Below are 20,373 nucleotides of genomic sequence, written 5' to 3'. Positions count from 1 at the left end.
TGGAAGATACCTAGGACCTAAACCTGGTGGGTTAATGTTAAGTTTTTCAGACTTTGAAAAGGCCAGTACTAACCCGGAATACATATATTCCTCCCACCCACTCCCATCCCCCACCCCACCTTCATACCAGTGGTTGAACCCAGCCAGGCCTTTTGCACTAAGCTATGTTCCCAGCCCCTTTTTATTTTGAGACAGGGTCTCCCTAAATTGCCCAGACTGGGCTTGAACTTTTTTTTTCACACTGCAGTCAAGTTTTCTTAAAGGTAAGAAAAGAAACAGGCTCTGCAGAGGAAGTATGGGCCGAGGAAAAGTAGGAAAAGAAGGGTGGGCCACATGCAAGAGGGAACACAGTGGCTCATGCTTGAACTTTTCATCCTCTTACCTCAGCCTCCCGAAATGCTGGGATTGCAGGTATGGGTCACCCACCCACACTCAGACACACAGACACATACACACACACACCATGTTATATTTTAATTAATAAGTGGGTCAGAGAAAATATGAATTTATTTTAAATTTCTGGATAATTATTTTAGAGACATTTATATCGCCCATTCCTATTTCCATCACATATCACCAGTGCAAGGTATCTGGTTTCTAAATGTGTTTTACCCACTCAGCACTCCAGGAGGCTAAAACAGGAGGATGGACAATTTGAGCCCACCTGGGCAACTTATTGATTTTTTTGTGTCTTGTTTTTTTTTGGTCTTTTTGAGACAGGGTCTTGCTGTGTAGTTCAGGCTGGCCTTGAGCTCACTTTGTAGCCCAGGCTGGTCTAGAGCTTGCAATGATCCTCCTGCCTCAGCCTCCTGAGGGCTGGGATTACAGGTGTGTGCCACCACACCCGGCTTTTTTTTGTCTTTTTGAGACAGAGTCTCACTATGCAGTTCATGCTGGCCTTGAGCTCACTTTGTAGCCCAGGGTGGTCTCGAACTTGCAAGGATGCTCCTGCCTCAGCTTCCCAAGTGCTGGGATTACAGGCGTGTACCACCATGCCCACCTAACTTATTGATATAAAACATACGGAAAAAAAAAGAAGAAAGAAGACAGGATGTAGTTCAGTGTGAAGGCTCTGGGTTTAGTCCTGAGTACTAAAAAAGAAAAGTGTTAATACTGCATCTGTGACTCATGATTACCTTTCAAATATGTTAAAAGATTATTTTCATTTAACAGGTTATAATTCTGTTCATCTGTCATTATCAATTTTATTACACTCAAATTACTGTCATTCAACCTTTCTCTGCTTGATGTAGCTTATCCTGATAGAAATCTTTGAGCTTTAATTGTGCCAGTCATGTTGGCACATGCCTGTATTCCTAACACTCATGAGGCTGAGACCAGACATCTGCCCATTTCTTTCCTTTTAAAAAAAAAAAAAATTATTAGCAGGGCATGGTGATACACAACTGCAATCCCAGCACTCGGGAGGCAGAGGCAAGAGGATCACCTTAGAGCCTGAAGCCAGTCAGGGCTACATAGTGAATCGAAGGCTAGCCTGCACTACAAAGTGAGACCCTGTCTCAAAAAACCAAAAAAAAGAAAAAAAATTATTAGTACATGTCTGTTGTACATAATGATTACATTCATCATGGGGAGTTGGTAGATGTATGTAACACATCCTAATTCTTTTTACTTTCCCTTCCCTCCCCTTCTATTCCTGTCCATCCATCACTTGGTAGAACTGCCAATTTTAAGGCCAACCTGGGCTATATAGGGAGATCCTGCCTCAAAAAAGTCTTCTAAGGGCCAGGGATATAGCTTAATGGGTACAGTGACTGCCTGGCAAGCGCAAGGTCCTAAGTTTGATTCCCAGTACCAAAAAAAAAAAAAAAAAAATCTAATTGTTTGATTTTTCCCACTTATGTTTCCATTTTAATCAACAAATCTTTTCTGATGCCTGCCATGCGCTAGGCACTAGAGATACAATGGTCAGCAAGACACACATAACTCTCTGTTGATGGAGCAGATATGGTATGGTAAGGGGGAAGTTTGGGAGAGGCTAGCCTGAAGAATATTTCTGAGACCTCAATGGTGAATAGTTAGGAAAGGGATTTTTGTTTTGTTTTGTTTTGTTTTGTTTTGTTTTGACATAGGGTCTTCCTATGTAGTTCAGGCTGCCCTTGAACTTACTGTGAACCCTAGGTTGGCCTCAAACTCTAGGCAATCTCCCTGCCTCACCATCCCAAGAATGCTGGGATTATAGGCATGCACCACCACACCAGCTACATTTTAGTTTTTATTACATTTTTCTTCTACACTAAATTATGGTGCTGTCTCATTTATTTATTATTTATTCCACAACATTTGCTGGATGCTACCTAATACTACTATGAAGAGTGTGAAGTATGCTGCTGTCAATTCTGGAGGTACATCCGGGCATGGTGGCGCATGCCTATAATCCCAGCACTCAGGAGGCTGAGGCAGAAGGATCATTGTGAGTTCAAGACCAGCCTGGACTACAAAGTGAGCTCAAGGCCAGCCTGAACTGCAGAGTAAGATCCTGTCTCAAAAAGACAAAAAAAAAAAAAAATTCTGGAGGTACAGAGCTAGGTCAACCTAGAGCCCAGTCAGGATGCTGGAGTCCTTCCTGGGACCTAGTAACAAAGCTTAAGTGCCTATAATCCCAGCATTTGGGAGGCTGAAGCAGGAGGCTATTTGTGAGTTCCAGGCCAGCCTAGGCAACATAGTGTGTTCAAGACCAGCCTAAAATACCTAGCAAGAGAGATCCTGTCTCAAAAAAGCAAGAAAAGAGTCCAAAGAAAAGATGACATTTTCCACACTAGGAGGGTCAGGAGCCAGGTGCCATTGTCCTGGAAGGGCTCTGAGAACCTGGCTGTGTGGGACATCAGAGTAGGCCTGGCTCTCCAGCCCTGAAGAAACTGAAGGCTGGGCTCTGGACCATAGATAGTTCTTTTTATTTTTTTATTTTATTTTTTATTTTTTTGGTTTTTCTCCGGTACCGGGAACCGAACTCACGACCTTGCGCTTGCCAGGCAGGCGCTCTGCCACTGAGCTAAATCCCCAGCCCCCATAGTTCTTTTTAAATAATTTAACTTTCAGGGCTGGGGATATAGCTCAGTGGCATAAGCACCTGCCTGGCAAGTGCAAGGCCATGAGTTCAATCCCTGGTACCACACACACAAAAAAATTTAATTTAATTTTAAATTTGAAGATGATTTATATTCATTTCAGGTTTGTTTTGTTTTGTTTTATTGTATTACTGGGAATTGAACTCAGAGCCTTTGCCCTGAGCTACATCCCCGGCCCTATTTATTTATTTATAAAATTTGAGGCAAGATCTTGCTAAGTTAGTGAGTTACCTAGGCTAGGCTCAAACTTGCAGTCTTCCTGCCTCAGCTTCCCAGAACGCTAAAATGACAGGCATGTGCCACTACTCCTGGCTAGAAAAGTTTTTAAATGCATAATTATACAAAAATAACCACCAAGGCCCTATCATTAGAGAACAATTTTCACTGATAGTCTTTTAGATTTTCTGGTCTTTCATTTGACTTAGCATGTTTATTCCCTACTTTCAGAACTGTATATCATTAGTGTAGTTCCATGTTCAGCCTCTGTAAAAATTTCATGGTTACATAACCATCTTTTTTGGTTTTGTTTTTTTTTTTTTTGAGACGAGCTCTTATTATATAATTCAGGCCGGCCTTGAACTTGAGGTGATTTTTCTGCCTCAGACTCCCCAGTGCTCTGAAGTTGTCTGATTTTTCCACAGCCCTGAATAAAGCTGTGAGGACCATCCCTGTGTGTAATACTGTTCTATCTCTGCCTCCCTTTACACCAGCTGCCTGGACCCTTGCCTTAGGCCGAAGCCTCAGTTTCCCTAGACATGAACGCCACTTCATAGCTCTTCAGATCTTCTGCTGTGTCCCCAAGGTGTTGGTGGTACCCATCCACACCCTCTCCAAGTGACTGTTCCTCCTGTGTACTCTTTTAAGCTCTACTGATATCATCACCTGCTTGGAGATGACCAGACTCCCTGACCCCAGTCAGGGACTCCCATCTCCTGTGACCTGCACTGGCTTCAGTCCCTTCATGCTGACTTGCGACCATCACTTGACTTCTCCCTTTACCCCCATCATACTGAGCTTCCTTCGCATCCCTAGAACCAGCAGGGTCTGGCACAGATAAGGGACCCAGAAATACTTGATAAACATGAGGGCTAGGCGTGTTGGTACACGCCTATAATCCCAACACTCGGGAGGCTGAGGCAGGAGGATCAGTGAGTTTGAGACCAGCCTGGGCTACAAAGTGAGCTCAAGGCCAGCATGAACTGCATAGCGAGACCCTGTCTCAAAAAGACAAAAAAGAAAAGAAAAAAGAAAACAAAAGAAAAAGAAATACTTGATAAACAAATGAAGGACTGGATGGATGAAACCTGAGAAGTAGGCTTCACTGGGTCAGAGGATCATATTTTTCCCCATGTCAGTGTTTCGTGAAAAAGTTTTTATAAGTTCCTTCAAGGGGCTGGGGTATAGCTCAGCAGCACAGCACCTGCCTGGCAAGCACAGGATTGTGAGTTTGATTACTGGTATAAAACAAAAAAAATTGAAAGGTAAAAATAGAATGAATTTTATTAAAAAAAAAAAAAAAAGCTCCTACATACTACTTCGTACCGCATGGCCCTATACCTGCGCAAGGTTTAAAATGAAACCCTATTGCTGGGGTAACCCACTCGGGCCCCCCTTCTGTCCCTCTCTTGGCTTTCTTTTCTTTCCCTCAATAAATACATTCTGCTCTTAACCTTCGTTGTTCCTAAAATTCATTCTTCGATTTTAGAGAACACGAACTCGTCCCAGATATCATTCAGTTTGGGAGTTTTTATTTTTCTGTATCAGTACTAGGGTACCAAGCCCACTCTGGCTACTTCCTGCTGAAAACAGATGTGTTGGAGTTAGAGCACTCACTCACTGACTGTCCAGACCCAGAGGCTAGGCGAGGATCCAATATAAGGTCAGGCCAGTGTCATTCTATCCAGTGTGTCAGGTCCCATGAACAAGGTGCTCGCGGATGAAAACGAAAAGAAAGAGAGACAAGAAAAACGAGAGGCAAAAATTCTGGGATCAGGGGGCATACAGCCTCTCGGACTGCAGCCTCAAATACCAATTTCAGTCACCTTTTATTGAGTGAGAACCTACAGCATAGCTAGTACTAAAGGGTGGATACAAAACATTTTAGCAAGGATAATCAAAGGATTATCCTTTTCCACATGTAATCAAAGACACGCCTATAATCCCAGCACTCAAGAGGCTGAGACAGGAGGATCATTAAACTCAAGGTTAAACAAATCATTGTGTCCTTAATGCATTCTAATCAAAGAATGCCCTTCTCCACAGGCCAGAAGGGTATAGAACCATCTGAGGATAGGTTGACTGAAAACAATAAGAAATAAAGTTCAGGAGCCAGTTTATTACACATGATACAAATATAAGGGTTATAAGAACAAAGGCTGCAATGGTTATTAACCGTGTCCATCCAGAGAGCCCAGCCCACATCGTTTCCCTAAGCTAGGATTGAGATCCGACATAGTCTGGACTTGGCAAGTCCTGAGAAGCGGAGGAGACGTGGGCAGAGTTATCGGGTATGCAGACACAGCATTCGACTCTGATAACTGTCCAGGTCCTCCCTTGTACTGCTGTCAAAAGGTCAAGTCCCATCCGATTTTGTAGTATAGCCTTTCCCAGAAGTGTTTAACAAAGAGATCTGCTGAGCAGTGTCATTAGGGCTTTCTTTTCTTTTTTCTTTCTTTTTTTTTGAGACAGGGTCTTGCTATGTAGTTCAAGCTGAACACACTGTGCAGCCCAGGCTGGCCTCAGACTCATGGAAAGCCTCCTGCCTCAGCCTTGTGAGCCCAGCTGAGTACATTTTAAAGAGCTCAGGAGAAGCCTCCTGTATTTACACAGAAGGCTGGGCCACAGCATCCCCAAGCAAGACCCGGAGCCTTCAGATTCAGGGGTTCAGTGAAGCAGCGCTCCACACTTGCAGGACACATGTGGCCCTTGCCTTTCACCTTACGAATATGACCTGGATCTCACTATGCAGTTCAGGCTGGCCTTGAGCTCATTTTGTAGCCCAGGCTGGCCTCAAACTTCCAAGGATCCACCTGCCTCAGCCTCCCAACTGTTGGGATTACAGACATGCGACACGCCACGCCCAGCCGTCACATATTTTTGTGTTAAAAATGAAAAAAAACTGATTCAAAACAGTGTGTCTGTGGTGGGTTAACTAATGGTCAGCTTGTAACCCCCAGCTGAACTGAGTCAGCATCAGCGTGATGCTGGGTGTGTGTGACATACCTGAGGATTGCTGCCGGCAGCAGAAGAGGTAGAACTGGCAGGGAAGACAGTGTGCTGTTGATTCTGCTGGAGAAGCCTGTTGTGCTGGCTTTCCTGACATGAACTCAGCTGTTATCATCAGAGGAGCTCGGGTCCTCGCTGTCGCTGAGGATGGCTGGGGTTCACTTTGGGGGGGCTGTGGTCCTTACTTTGAGCATTACTTCCTGGCTCCAGTGCAGATCCCTCAGCCTGCTGGCACAGATCCTTCATCCCACTGGCGCAGTCTTTCTAGCTCCCACCACTGACCTCTGGGCCTTCCCAGCACAGATCCCTGATACAGACTTGCATGAGACATTGTCGTTGGCTGTAGGCCTCCTGCTGGATTCTTTGGGTCTCTAGTACATGCACAGATCTCCTGCATTCTTTTCCACTTGACTCTTGGGGTGACTATTATAAAATAATCCTATAAATTATGTGTCGTGTATTAAACTGTTTCCCTTGCAAACCCTGACTACCAAAAAATAGAGAAGAAACCCCATTGCTGGAGTACTCTCACCTCCTTCATCCTCTCTGTGTCCTGCAGGGGGCGCAGCCCTGCGTCCTCCCAGTTTGCCGCAGCTCCCTTTGCTGCATCTCTGTTGTCCTCTCTGTTTTGTCAAGCTTGCAACGGAGCTGCCCTCTCTGTCTCTTGCTAGCCTGTGCTGTGGAGCAAGGCTTGGGGCTCTCTGACACTCACACCTGTTTTTTAGATTTTCATTTGTTTGTTTTTGGAGAGGATATTTTACTTTCTATGCATCTTTCCAAGGAGGGATGCCATCTTTTTTTCTCACACTTTTTAAATTAGCTATACAGATTAATGAGCTTCGTTTTAGCAGATTCATACATGCACATACCATACTGTGATAATTTTCACCCCATCATCCCCCCCTTGCTCTGCCCCCTCCAAGTTTGACAGTTTTTTGGGTGTCTCAATGTGTATATCTTGTTCACCATCCTCCCTATTACCTGCCTGTATGCGCCTCCCCTTTCCTCTTGGCTGTTAATGTTTCCTTTCTACTTTGTTGTCATCATTTTCAGATTCCACATATTAGAGAGCATGCGCACTTTTTTTTTTTTTTTTTTTTTTGAGACAGGGTCTCACTATGCAGTTCAGGCTGGCCTTGAGCTCACTTTGTAGCCCAGATTGGCCTCGAACTCTCAGCAGTCCTCCTGCTTCAGCGTCCTGAGTGCTGGGATTACAGGTTTGTGCCACCATGCCCGGCTTCACATCTTTTTATGATACAGGTATTCAAAACTCAGACCTACTGTAGAAGAAGGTAGCTTGCCTTTCCTGAGTTCCTAGCAGGTACCAGTCTGTGTAAACCATATGCTCTGCTTTCTCTGGCATCCTCACTTCTGAACAGTGTGGTGGTGACTACAGTTATCTCCATTTCATAGAGACTGAAGCTTAAAGTTAAGCCCATGTTCATGTAGCTAATAAGGGAAATCTGCAATTTAACCCAAAGAGCCTCTCCAACCCAAGGATCACAGTCTTAATTATGAACTATATTAGATGTTTGTTTAAAAAAATCAGGAATGTGAAAGGAGAGATGGAAAGGAACATTAGCAAGAGAAGTGTTACCATCTTCATGCCACCTGTCTCTCCCTGAAGCCTGTGCAATTTTCTGTGAGTGGCCAGCTGTCCCCATGGCCCACATATACCAGTGGCCAGACCATCCTGCAAAATCGGAAGCCCTGTTCAGATGACTGCCGGAAACGCACCAGGTAAGCCAGGGTCAGTCCAATGGTGGGTGAGCTGGTGTAGACCAGGTATTGGGCCAGCAGACAGGGCAGAGGGGTGTGTTGCCTCAGACCAAGGGTACAAAACTACTTGGGATGCTGGTGACATCTCAGCCCACCATCCCCTGCAGTAGCTGGCAGCAGCAGCCCATGGGCATTGCCAAGCCTAGGTACCTGGAGCAGCTAGAGAACTACCTACGCAAGGAGCTCCTCCTGGTAGACATGGGCACGGATTCCTCGCAGGAACTGAGGCTGCAGGTTAGAGCCACAGACTAAATCTTAGAAAGGGCGGGAAAAACACCTCCCCGACCAGGACTGAGTACCTCAGACCTTCAGCAGGGACTGAACTCCCTCCCAGTTCTTCTGGGTCTCCTTCCCTACAGAAAACACATTCTATTACAAAGCCAGTGATCAGGCAAGGCTGCAGCTTAGACCCAAAACTTTCGTGAGGCTGGGGTTTCCACACTTGTGTCAGATGGGCTCAATGCTGCCTCCAGTCCCTTCAGCTCTGGGAGACTCAGGCTGGGTCACTGGACATGAGCAAATAGGCCCTGAACCTGGCACCTGGGCAAGCAGGAGTCAAAACAGTCACCATCACCCTGGCAACAGTCACCCCAAGTTTAAAAAAATAGCCCAGATACCAAGAAGGGCAGGAGTGAGGGAGATTCGTCTAGATGTAACCCAGGTTCTGGTACATATTTGGGAAGAACTGAAATAGGAATGACAACAGAGAAACTCTGACCTCTGACCAGGTCATGACTGAAGGATTTACAGAGCCCTGGCCATGTGCCAGGCCCTGGGACAATCACAGAAGCTTGGAGACATCCTCCTAGGAAATAGTGAGGCTGGGATTCAAACTCAGGGCTGATTTCATAGCCTCATGTGCCCACTCCAGGAGGGAATACTGCCTCCAAAAGCTTCTTGTGTCTGCAAATCAACGGGTCTCACTTCTATCTGGGTGCCCACTCCCAAACACACAAATCATCCTGTGGCCATGTGGGACAGGAAACCACACCTCCACTTTGAGGTTAGAACAGAGGACTAGAACTTTAAGTCTCCTGCTCTCACAGGGCTCTGAGTTGGGGAGGGACTGCAGGTGAGAAGCCAGTGGACACAGGGTGTGGAAGGCAAGAGGCTGCCCACCTGGAGAAGCAGAGAGGCTTTGGCAGAGTGGCAGGTCTGGCCCACAATAATTAGCCAGGCCTCCGCACCAGGGAAAGCCTCCAGAGGATTGTCCCCCAGCTCTGTGGTACTGTGACAGACCTAAATATTGGCCAGGGCATTCACTCGATAGGGCTTACCTGGCAGTCTCACATGGGAACAATTCTGAGCCCAGTGAAGAAAAACATAGGTCCCCACTGAGGATGGCTCCTATGGGCCAGGAAGTAAAAGGTTCTCTTCTTTTGCCAGCCTTACAGGGAGATCTTTGAGTTCTTCATAGAGGATTTCAAAACATACAAGCCACTGCTGTCCTCCATCAAGAATGCATATGAGGTGATGCTGGGTAAGAATGCAGCTCCCAGCCACCTGGGGACAGTTGTGCATGCCAGTAATCCTAACACCCTGGGAGGCTAAGGCAGGAGGATCATAAGTTCAAATCCAACCTGCACAACTTAGTGACTTAGCAAGACGCTGTCTCAAGTCAAAAATAAAAAAAGGACTGGGAATGTAGCACAGTCCAAAGGCCCTGGGTTCAACCCATACTACTGCAAAAAACAAAAACGTAGTTCCACTTCTGGGTCTAGCCAGGAATCTGGAGAGGATCCTGTACTGTCTTTCTGGAGCTCTCTAGCAAGGGGTGGGCAACTACCAACTGGGCTTTGAGGTCATCTTTTACATATACTGTGCTAGGATACCCCAGGGCCTTCTCATCCTTGAGAAATATGGCAATACCTATAGGAATCAAAGGGAACCCCAGGAGAGTGAGCACCTCTGGAGTGAGGAAGCTCTCCCACTAGGCTGAAGCAGGTTGCAGTTGCAAGGTGAAAGGCATGGAGGTGTGCTTGCTTTGGCAGCACATATACTAAAGGTGGAGAGGTAAGGTGGTAGAAGACTTAGGGATTCTGCCTCTTCTTTAAAGCTAGTACAGGAAGGCTTGAAGCAGGGGCCAGGACTTTGAACAAGGTGAGCACAGACTCCTGGTGTTTGCAAGTGACAGCCACTCACCTGTGACTTAGGGTCTGTGTCTCTTGGCTGTTTGTTCTCCATGCCTCCAAAAGGACTCTCCTACATGTTTCTGCTTAGACCACCAAAGGGAGAAGATTCGGGCCCTGGAGCCCCTGAAGGCCAAGCTTATCACTATGAGTGAGGACTGCAACGAGAGGATTCTGGCCATGAGGGCTGAGGAGAAGCATGAAATCTCCATGCTCAAGAAAGAAAAGATGAATCTGCTAAAACTAATTGACAAAAAGAATGAGGAGAAGATTTCATTGCAGAGTGAGGTGAATGGAAGTAATGTGCTGACCACATTTCTGAATTCCTGCTCCATCCCCATCCTGGAGCCCTGAGGTGACCCCTAAGCTCTGCCTAGAAGACAGAGACAGCCCTTCTCCCCAGACCCTTTAACACTTCTACCTTCTCCTCTGCTTTGCTGAGGGGTTCAGCATGACCCTGAGTCTTAGCAAGCCTTCTCTACAGGTATCTTTATGGTCTCAGAATGGCCACTTTCCTTTTTTGATGTCGTGTTTTGTTTTGTTTTGTTTTGTTTTGTTTGGTACTGAGAATTGAGCCCAGGCTCTTTGCAGTAAGCTACATCCCCAGCCTTTTTTAATTTTGAGATAGGTTGTCACTAAACAAGAATTGCCCAGCCTGGGCTCAAACTCACTATCCTCCTGCTTCAGCCTCCCAGAGTGCTGGGATTAAACACATGCATCACACCTGGCTCTACCTTTTCTTTCACTAAGCTGAAAGGACCACGCAACACCCATCTCACCCCTGTGGTGACTGGCTGCCTACAGAGGTCCCCAAAAAAGTCCCTGACTACCAGCTACTTTCCTAGCAGGTGTCCAAGCTGAGGAAGAACTTGGCTGAGGAGTACCTGCGCTACCTCACCGAGCGAGATGCCCGCAAGATCCTTCTTGCAGACCTAAATGAGTTACGGTACCAGCGGGAAGACATGTCACTAGCTCAGTCCCCAGGTACCCTAAATTGAACTTCTCTCCTTTTTGAAGAACTAAATAGAAGTCTGGCTCTCACCACTTACCCTATTCATTCAACAGTCCTAATATCTGCTCATCCTGTGCCCATACATGTTAGGAGATGTCCCTACCACTAGCTGGGGCTATTTTCCGAGCTGGACCAAAAATTGTAAAAATCTTTTAAGTAGTAATATTATTGGCAGCTGAGACTGCCCTATACTAGGTCTGGCCTGGTACCCCTACGTTAGGTAAACCCCAAGGTTGCTAGTACTGTGGACAAGACCTAGAGAATCCCAGAGAGGGCAGAAGGACCTTAGGCATGCCCCAAGGGATATTTACATTAGTCTTGGGCCATGAGCCTGAGAGCCGGGGTGACACAGACTGGTGGGGCCCCTGACAGGTGTCTGGGGGGAAGATCCTGTAAAGCTAACATTGGCTCTGAAGATGACTCGGCAAGACCTGACCCGCACACAGATGGAGCTCAACACCATGAAGGCCAACTTTGGAGATGTGGTACCCAGGAGAGACTTTGAAATGCAGGAAAAGACCAACAAGGATCTTCAAGAGCAGGTGCTAGTGGGTAGGCAGAGCAAGGCATGGGTAAGGCAGTGTAATACAGGTGGGTAGCTTGGACCAATCACCTTGCCCATAGCTGGACAGCCTGAGAGCCGACTACGAAGAGGTTCGCAAGGAGCATGAAATATTGCTGCAGCTGCACATGACCACATTGAAGGAACGGGACCAGTTCTCTTCTGAGCTGCAGGATATCCAGCACACATCCACACCACGGCCTGACTGGACCAAGTGCGGAGGTAATGATGGCCATCCAGGCCTCAAGGTCTATTGAAGGACATGAGCTGGAATCCAGCTTCCTCTCTCTACCTGCAGATGTGGTGGCTGGGGGCCCGGATCGCTGGCAGACACTGGCCGAGGGCAAGAACAGCGACCAGCTGGTGGATGTGCTGCTGGAGGAGATTGGCGAGGGCCTGCTCCGGGAGAAAGACTTCTTCCCTGGCCTGGTAGGGGAGTCTCTGAAATGGAGGCTTAGGGCCAAAGTTAGAAGTCATACCTTGCTGCTGAGACTTGAGTTTCTGGGGGTACAACGTGGGGCTCTTCCTTCCTTGGAGGTGGGGCCACAGAGGGACTCAGACATGAGTGACATTTGTCTTACAGGGCTATGGGGAGGCAATCCCCCCTTTTCTTCGGTTTGATGGTCCTGTGCAAAATAAAAAACCAAGCAGGAAAGATGTGGTAAAGCTCCTCAAGGATGCCTGGAAGGAACGTCTTGCGGAGGAACAGGTCAGCTCTCACCAGTCACGTTGGCCCAGTATGGCTTTCAGAACCAGAGTCCCTTAGGGTAGAGATGGTGAACCCTTTTGAGCTTTCAGTGATACAAACAGCCCACTATGGCATGCATGCCATAGGTTTGCCACTGCTCTTGAAGTTGTAGGAGCAGGGAGAGGGCCAATCATGGGCCAGATTGACCAAACATCCCCTTCTCCATACCCTGCAGAAGGAGAAGTTTCCAGATTTCTTCTTCAATTTCCTGGAGCGTCGCTTTGGGCCGAGTGATGCCATAGCCTGGGCATATACCATTTTTGAAAATATCAAGCTTTTCCGCTCCAACGACATCATGAGTCAGTTCTATGCAGTCTTAATGGGAAAGGTGAGTTTGGGACTGGCCCCAGCTTGTTGGGGAGATTGAAGGGGTTTTTGTCCCCCAGGACAACCCAGCTCTGCCCATACCACTCTAGGAAGCAGCAAGTTAGTAAATTCTTTCATCTCTATAGATGACAGAGAGTGTATATATCAACCAGAAGGAGTCAATAGCCCAGCTGCTGAAGGAGATGATAAACGCTGACAGTCAGAACGAGGGGCTGATAACCATGGAGCAGTTCAGGTAAGAGGCCAGTCCAGGCCACCCCAAACTCTCATCCAACATCTCCTCTGACCAGCCTCCCAACTATGGGAGAAGGGGAGTATGGTAGGAAGGGCTACAGCTTCAAGGCTCAAAATTTCTTCTAAACACCAGCAAGGATGGCAGAGGAGGGCATGGGGAGATGGGTGAGCAGCCTAGCGAGACCCCTGCTGGCCCTCTTGTCTCCACAGTACCATCCTCAAGAGCACTTACCCTCTCAAGAATGAAGAACATATTCAGGAGCTAATGGAGGCAGCAGGCTGGCATCCCAACAGCAGCAGTGCAGACTTGTTTGACTACCGCTCACTGTTTACAGAGGTAGGTGTGGGGCCCAGGACCTTGCCTAGCCCCTATCCTTGCCTTGACTGGACCCTAGTCCATGCAGCCTCACCCTGTCTTGTGGCCCCTTCCAGAATGAGGAGGGCCAGAGTGAACCTTTTGTGCAAAAGCTGTGGGAACAGTTCACAGTTGAGAAGGATGAATACCTACAGGAACTAAAGCAGGAGCTGGGCCTGGAACTGTGAGTGACCCCTCTGGCTCATAGGCTCACTCAGTCATTGATGAGTCCCAATCTGGACAAGTCCCACAGGGTGGCATCTCTCTGCATGGGTCACTGCATGGTGATGGACACTGCTTAAGCCTGACAGACAGGAGGGTACAATAGAGTCTGAGGTAAAGACAAGAGGGCTCAAACCTGTCTCTCTCTCTTCATATGGGGCAGCTATGAGGATGTTACTCCTTCCAAACTGCGCAGAGCCCTGATGACCATCGATCCTACCCTGGACAAGCAAAATCTGAACACCCACCTGAGCCAGGCCTTCCACATCCCTGTGTCAGAACTGCCAGAGGACAACGAGGATGAGAGCATTGTAACAAGGCTCCAGACTGCAATGGAACGGCTTCATATGTCTGATGTCAAGCGTGTGGGGCCGCGAGAACCAGAGTCTGCAAGCTAAGAACACCATGGGCAGCCTGAGTGCTCCAATGCTGCTAACTCAATTTTTCATATAAAAATTATTTGTCTGAACCCATGCTATTTTCCAGGCCACATACTCTGGTTTCTCTTCAGATCATATAAATCCTTCACCTTATTTTCCAGGCTGTGTTGGGAATTGGGTGGGGAAGGGAAGGGAGAGATCTGGACTGGCCTTAGCACATGTACCAAAAAGCAGAATATTCTGTTTGTGACACTTTATTGGTGGGAGGAGATGAGGTGGAGAACTGAAAGGATTAGGTGGGGCTCAGAAGTCCCACGTGGGGGAAAGGCAGGCATCAAGGCCTGGCCACTACTGGGCAGGGAAGACAGAATTGCCACTGAATGCACAGGGGATGAGCAGCTGCCGGTACTCCAGGGGCAGGTGCCGCTCCACAAGCACGTGCAGTGAGACTTGGTCAGTGACCAGGCCCTGCCTGCAAAAGAGGAAGGGTAGACAGAATCAGCACCAGCACTCCCACACCAGCCTCCCTTCTCTGCCTGCTCACCGTCGCATCAGCAGCTCTAGGTCCTCTGGCTTCACAGTCTTGCGGCCAGCATGAGCAGCAAATACTTCCAGGTCATTGCAAAGGTGCTGCAAATACTTATCCAGGCTGCCAAGGTTAGGGGGGAAGAGATTGAATAGTCCATTCATAACCTCAGTGTCTCCTCTCCTCACCCAGGTGTCCAAGACTCACCACTTCTCCACCATCTCAAGAGCCTTCCTCTCCATAGGCATCTTAGCAAAGAAGCTGAAGAGTTTTGTATAGTGGCTCAGTCCAGCCTTATGGGGATCTTGACGGGGTCTGGGACCAGTTCGGGGCCTGGAGGGAAGTCTGGCCAACACAGGCTCTGGAGGCTCTGAAGACAAGCTGGGGGAAGGAGTGGACAGAGGGGGCTGAACTGCTGCTTCAGAAGGGTCCTATTCAAGGACAAGTCCTGCTAGTTCCTGTTCAAACAGGGTTCGTGTGCACCTTAGCCACCCTGGACCAGCAGTTCAATCATCTGCTGAGGAGCAGTAGGGTCAGGGGGCCCCATACAGAGAGCTGGTCTTTTCCTGGGGCCCTTTTCCTCCAGTCTGGATACGATTTCCTACTCTAGCTCCTTCATATCACTGGTACTTGCTCAGGCATACGACTTTCACACCACAGAATCAACATTCACTCCCCTCAGGAGTCTGTCACTTCCTGACCTAATTCTGCTAGTCCTCCAGAAAGCCTTCTCTGACTATATACTGACCTAGGTTACTTTTTCAGGTTTGCTTAGCTCCCAGAGGCAGGGACCAGAACAGCAGAAAAGCTCTTGGCGTGGAAACCCCAGCCCAGCTCAGGCTGCTGGGCCAGGTAATCATCAGCATACTTGTGCAGAGGGGGATGACAAGGTGTGAGGGTACCCAGTGCCAACTCAGTGTCTGCCCCCTTCTCAAGAGGCCTGTGAGTTACGTGGGATCTTACACTGCAACACCAGGCGGTAGGGCTGGCTCAAGAAACCGATCCAGTTGTTTGTCCTGAAGAAACTCAGGGACGTTGGAGGCCAACTCTGGGCTTGCTGCAGAGAAAGAGCAGGGTCACAGGGGGCTCAGGCATGACCATGCCACCCTACTGTGCAGGTCGAGTCTCCTTGTCCTGTTTCTCAAAGGCTTCTCTTAGTGCTACCCAAACAACTGCCTCAGTGTCCCTGGCCCCATACATCACCAGCTCCCAGAAGCAACCTAAGCAAGCTCCTTCTGTGCGCCATTGCCTAAACATAGCTGTTACCACTCATCCGCTGTTCCCCACACTTGGCCTTTTACCTGGCCTGTCAGAGATGTCCTCATCCTCTGAAGATCCTTCTGGCTCCTCAGGCTCCACAGCCCTCTGGGTTCTCTCCACACTTGGCCTTTTACCTGGCCTATCAGAGATGTCCTCATCCCCTGGAGATCCTTCTGCCTCCTTAAGCTCCACAGCCCTCTGGGATCCTTCTGCTTCTGTTACCACTGGAGGATCAGGAGGCCCAAGCTGCAGCTCTGAGAAGGGTAAAGATGGAGTAACAAAGCCAACCTCATTCACTGAGGAGAGACCAAGTCAGACATAGTACCAGGTCATAATTTAGACTCTCCTGGCCCAACACTGACTGTGCTCTTCAGTGCAGGAGGGACCCCTAGCCAGGGGACTCTAGGGTACTTACACAGGCTTGAGGAGAGAAAGCCACCAGGGCTAACTCCCCCCAAGCTAAGTGTGGCTCCAGGCTACCTGCCCCACACACTCACTGTGGTTCTGCAGCTCAGGCATGCTGCTCCGTGTCCTGTGATGCACAGCCCTCTCAGCACCTTCAGACCCACGGTGAGGATGTGGCAGGGAGTGATGCACACTGGGGGAGAGGCCAGCCAAGGGCTGCGAGAAAGGCTGGGTATCCTCTAACACAGCATCTGTTGACAGAGTAGCAACAGGAGTCCTGAGGCTGTCAACAGCAGGTCGAGGTCCAGCAGGCATTCAAAATATCTAAGACTATTTGTGATGGCCAGAGTTGTGAGGGTTTAGACAACGGGCATCTCAGAAAGATGACCTAGATTGTAAGCCTTATCTCCCTCCCACAGCTCTCCTTGCTTACCTTTGCTCATTGGGTGGCATTTCCAGGTCTCTGCAGCTTGTTCACACCCCCATCATCCCACAACTGCTTCCCCATACTTCTGCCTTCCACTTCTTCCTCTGCCAAGAATGCCCTTCCTATCCTGGTGAACTTGTCTTCTGGAATCAAGTCCTTAGGTCAGCTCTAACTGGCTAGGTGATCGTGAAAACCTACCTTTTTCAACCTTCCAACAGCTCTAGGCACCAAAACATACCACTTTCCTATCCTTAGCCCTGTAGCTTAAGAACATAAACTCCTGGAAGACATGAATACATTAAGACTGAGCCCCACCAAAGCAAAGGGCACCTTGAGGAATGAAAGCCAAAACTCCTTTAGATCTAGGGTCAGGTTCACTCACTGTCCTTGACCCCACCAGAAGAGGTGCACTCCTGGACTCCGCAGCATTTCATATCTACCATAGGGGGTATCTTTCTCCAGAGGCTGAAAGGGGAAAACTCAACCTTACCTAGAGGAGCTGAGGCTGAGGAATTGTCTTGCAGATCCTGCAAAAGGGCACCCACATCTATAGCGCGGCGGGTGGGAGGTCTGCGGGCCAAGCCAGGTCTCCTCACTGACTGTGGCTGAAGAGGTGTGGCAAAGGTCAGGTTGAGGGAGCTGGTGGAAGAGAGGAAGCACAAAGAAAAGTCAAGTACATATGGGCCAGTTTCCCCAGAGGACTCTCCCATCTGTTCTGAAGCTCTCAGTTCTTAAAATGTGGCCATGCTGTGAGGCTAAAACCAGCTGGGAGTAGTATGGTCAGATTCCATCAGTAAGCACCCCTCTCCCCAACCCTCTGCTGCACCCCCACCTCCCTCAGAACAGACAACAGTACCTGGTAAGGGATGAGGCATCAGGATTCCCAGGAGGCTCTGTCAGTGACCCATAAGAGGATGTAAAAAGAAGAAACAGTGGTTAAGTTAATCAGGCTCATGAAAGTCCTCTCTCAGGCCTCCTTAGCCTCTCCAGAGGACAGGATGGAGGAAATAGCAACAGGTGGTATCCTAGGCCTCACCTTGGGAGACAGGCAGCCCCTGGGGCCCCCGGTCCACTTCTTGCTGAAACACTGACAATCTCAGCCTCTGTTTCCTCCTGCCAGAGCCCAGAAGAACTGGAGCTAGGGTTGGAGGGGGCTCAAGTTCAGGAAGTCGTAGTTCTAGGCTATAAGGAGAGAGCTAATCTCAGGCAAGGAAGGAAATTGTTCCCTTTCCAGTCTTTGGGGTCCCCAAAAGGCTCCCAGACCAGAGCTGCCCAACAGCCCAGCCAAGGAGGGGAGTTCACTGTGCACCTGCCCTGACTGCTTTCCCGTCTGGAGGGCTGGACCACTTGTGCTGGTGCTGGCTTCACCACTGACCCTGGCATCACAGTAGAAGATTCTGGGGCTGCAGAAACACCATGGAGAAGATGGGGCCAATGTAACGGGCTGCCTTCAATGAAGGATATACAACAGGACTGGGGTTGGACTGGTGCCTAACTCTATCAGGCTAGCACCCACTCACCAGTTAGTAGGATGTTCTTCAGCAGAGTGCGAGGTGTCTGTTCCTCCAGTTTCCCACCGGCTTGGCCATGAGCCAATCTGCCAGTAGACTGTGGACAAAACCACCATGTAACCAGTCTGTTCTTTTTGCCTTGAGATTCCCTCATGGTAGCCTCCAGAGCAAAAATAGATGTCAGGGCTCCATGAAGGCGAGGACCCTATAATGGCCAGAGGGGCTGGATACTTACTCTGGCTCCATGAGAACGCCGCCTGGCAGTTGCCTTTATTTGGGTACTCCGCCTCCTGGAGGAAGATGTTTCAATCGGGGCTCTCTGGGCACTGTGTAAAGACCAACAAACAGTTCTAAGAATTGCACAGGGCCTAGATGACCCAGAGACTTGTCTTCACCAGGGATCTTGTCCTAAAGTCCCTCAGACAGGGACAGGAACCCAGAAACCACTGTGCCTTGCATAGTCCCTGTTTCCAGACACATGTCAAAAGAAGATGAAGAGGTTTGGCAAAAGAGGGAATATGACTGCCCCAGCCAAAAGGGAGAGGTGGGTGAGGAAGATTTCACAGAGGTGACTGTTACAGCATCATAAAGGAAAGTAGGAGTTAACCACAGAGGAGAGGAGCAATTGGAAGATGATCCACCCTAGGCATTAAAGTAACAACCCAAAAGGATACTTCAGTATTTTAATCCTTCGAAGTACTTGTCAGAGTCTGACGGCAATCACATGGGTCACCCTAGCCCTGTCTCCAGTCCAATTGCTCTCAGAGACACACAAACGTTCTGCAGGCACAGCTCCCACATCATCACTCATAGTTCTAAAACCTGTCACGAATGACTTCTGTTTCTTTTCTGTACTGGAGGTTGAACTGAGGGCCTTTGCACTGCGCTACATTCTCCACCCTTTTTTAATTTCTAGTTTTGAGACAAGGTCTCAAATCCAGGCTGGGCTCAAACTTCCAATCTTCCTGCTTCAGCCACCCGCTGGAGTGTTGGGATTACAGGGATGTGCCAGTACACAGAGCTGGAGTGTTGGGAGTACAGGGATGTGTCACTACACAGGGCTAACTTCCCATTCCTTTATAAGGAAAAGGACTGCACTGTCCAAATAGTGCAAATGCCAACTTTTGCACCCTCTGCCCCATGAGGTTACCACCGCCCCCTCCCTGAGACACTCCCAAGTCAGGACAAATTCCTGCTCCTTTGCAAAGCTTATTTCTAATTCCTGCCTCCTGACTTCTGTGCAGGCTGTGCTCTATAGCTCTTTTCCCACCGTCCAGCTGGGAGCCACAGAGAAAGTAGAAATGAATGTGCAAGGGAAGGGGGAACCACCTAGGAGGAAGGGGCAGACGTCTGGGCATGGCACACCGTGAGCCAGTTTGGGCGAAACAGAACAGAGCATCTAGCCTTTGTCTCCAGGGGTGCAGACACAAAGAGCGGATCCGCGCCCCGCTAGTGAAGTGCAACCAGTTCTCAAGGCTCTACCTGCTCCTCCCAGACTCAGTTTCCCTCTCCAATAGGTTCGGCGCTGGCTCCCACGCAGATCCTACTCCCCAGTGCTTCTAGTTGACATGCTGCGCCTTCACATACCTAATCCGAGCACTCCGGCGTCGCTGCGGAGTGCAAGAGTCAGCTGTATCTAGCACGCGGCGCAATAGCGTCCGTGTCGTGGGCTCGCTGTCTGGGCTGTAGCTGTCCGCCATTCTCTCACCCATTCTCCTAACTGCCAGGGCAGCAGGACCTCCGCCTTCCCGCCGACACATTTAAGATAACTCTCGCGATGGTACTGCAGAGGCTCTCGGGAGTTGTAGTTCTCCCTCTCCCGCGTACGTAGAGTGCGCGGATGTGGTTGCAAAATCTGACTCTACAGGCAGCTTTACCAAAACGGACGGCTGAGCAAATGTAGCACCTAGTCCACACCTTGGTTTTCTCGTCTGGAAATTACAGATGATGCCCACCTGATAAGGATTTTTCTTTTCTGGTACTGGTTATTGAACTCAGTGCTTCATACTGAGCTACATACCCAGCTCTTTTTCTTTTTTTGAGACGGGGCGGGGAGGGGGGGTGTCTCTCTAAATCGCTAAATTGCCCAGGTTGGGCTCAAATTTGTGATTCTTCTGCTTCAACTTCCTAGAGTGTTGATATTACAGGCTTTTGCCACCACGCCCAAGTTGTTTTTGTTTGT

The 20,373-nt window shown here is 48.8% G+C and overlaps 2 protein-coding genes across 5 annotated transcripts in view; one reads left to right on the top strand and one right to left on the bottom strand.

The window, feature by feature from the left end:
* The window catches only part of Tsnaxip1 (translin-associated factor X interacting protein 1), a 21,068-nt gene extending 6,908 nt beyond the window's left edge, over positions 1-14,160 (top strand). For 2 of the 4 annotated variants that reach the window (XM_005403624.2, XM_013503887.1), the window contains 14 exons: positions 7,942-8,054; positions 8,201-8,327; positions 9,480-9,573; positions 10,314-10,510; positions 11,068-11,206; positions 11,607-11,776; positions 11,859-12,018; positions 12,095-12,225; positions 12,380-12,505; positions 12,720-12,872; positions 12,997-13,106; positions 13,316-13,442; positions 13,538-13,644; positions 13,846-14,160. In XM_005403624.2, the coding sequence (XP_005403681.1) occupies positions 7,942-8,054; positions 8,201-8,327; positions 9,480-9,573; positions 10,314-10,510; positions 11,068-11,206; positions 11,607-11,776; positions 11,859-12,018; positions 12,095-12,225; positions 12,380-12,505; positions 12,720-12,872; positions 12,997-13,106; positions 13,316-13,442; positions 13,538-13,644; positions 13,846-14,080 (1,989 nt within the window). In that variant the 3' untranslated portion in view covers positions 14,081-14,160. The remainder of the gene's footprint in view (positions 1-7,941; positions 8,055-8,200; positions 8,328-9,479; positions 9,574-10,313; positions 10,511-11,067; positions 11,207-11,606; positions 11,777-11,858; positions 12,019-12,094; positions 12,226-12,379; positions 12,506-12,719; positions 12,873-12,996; positions 13,107-13,315; positions 13,443-13,537; positions 13,645-13,845) is intronic. The other 2 variants (XM_005403625.2, XM_013503888.1) reach the window with 2 other exon arrangements.
* Positions 14,161-14,300: 140 nt separating this feature from the next.
* Cenpt (centromere protein T) lies at positions 14,301-19,961 on the bottom strand. Its single transcript, XM_005403622.1, has 13 exons — positions 19,779-19,961; positions 18,427-18,517; positions 18,201-18,288; positions 17,990-18,083; positions 17,717-17,862; positions 17,537-17,573; positions 17,171-17,319; positions 16,346-16,504; positions 15,890-16,102; positions 15,552-15,645; positions 14,796-14,969; positions 14,607-14,711; positions 14,301-14,534 (listed from the first exon to the last, which is right to left on the bottom strand). The coding sequence occupies exons 1-13, from the start codon at positions 19,949-19,951 to the stop codon at positions 14,411-14,413; spliced, it is 1,647 nt and encodes a 548-aa protein (XP_005403679.1). The 5' UTR covers positions 19,952-19,961; the 3' UTR covers positions 14,301-14,410.
* Between the last annotated feature and the right edge of the window lie 412 nt (positions 19,962-20,373).

The sequence above is a fragment of the Chinchilla lanigera genome, unplaced genomic scaffold (assembly GCF_000276665.1).
Source record: "Chinchilla lanigera isolate Chin_1 unplaced genomic scaffold, ChiLan1.0 scaffold00083, whole genome shotgun sequence".
NCBI lineage: Eukaryota > Metazoa > Chordata > Mammalia > Rodentia > Chinchillidae > Chinchilla > Chinchilla lanigera.
This window is presented reverse-complemented; position numbering and strand designations above follow the sequence as displayed.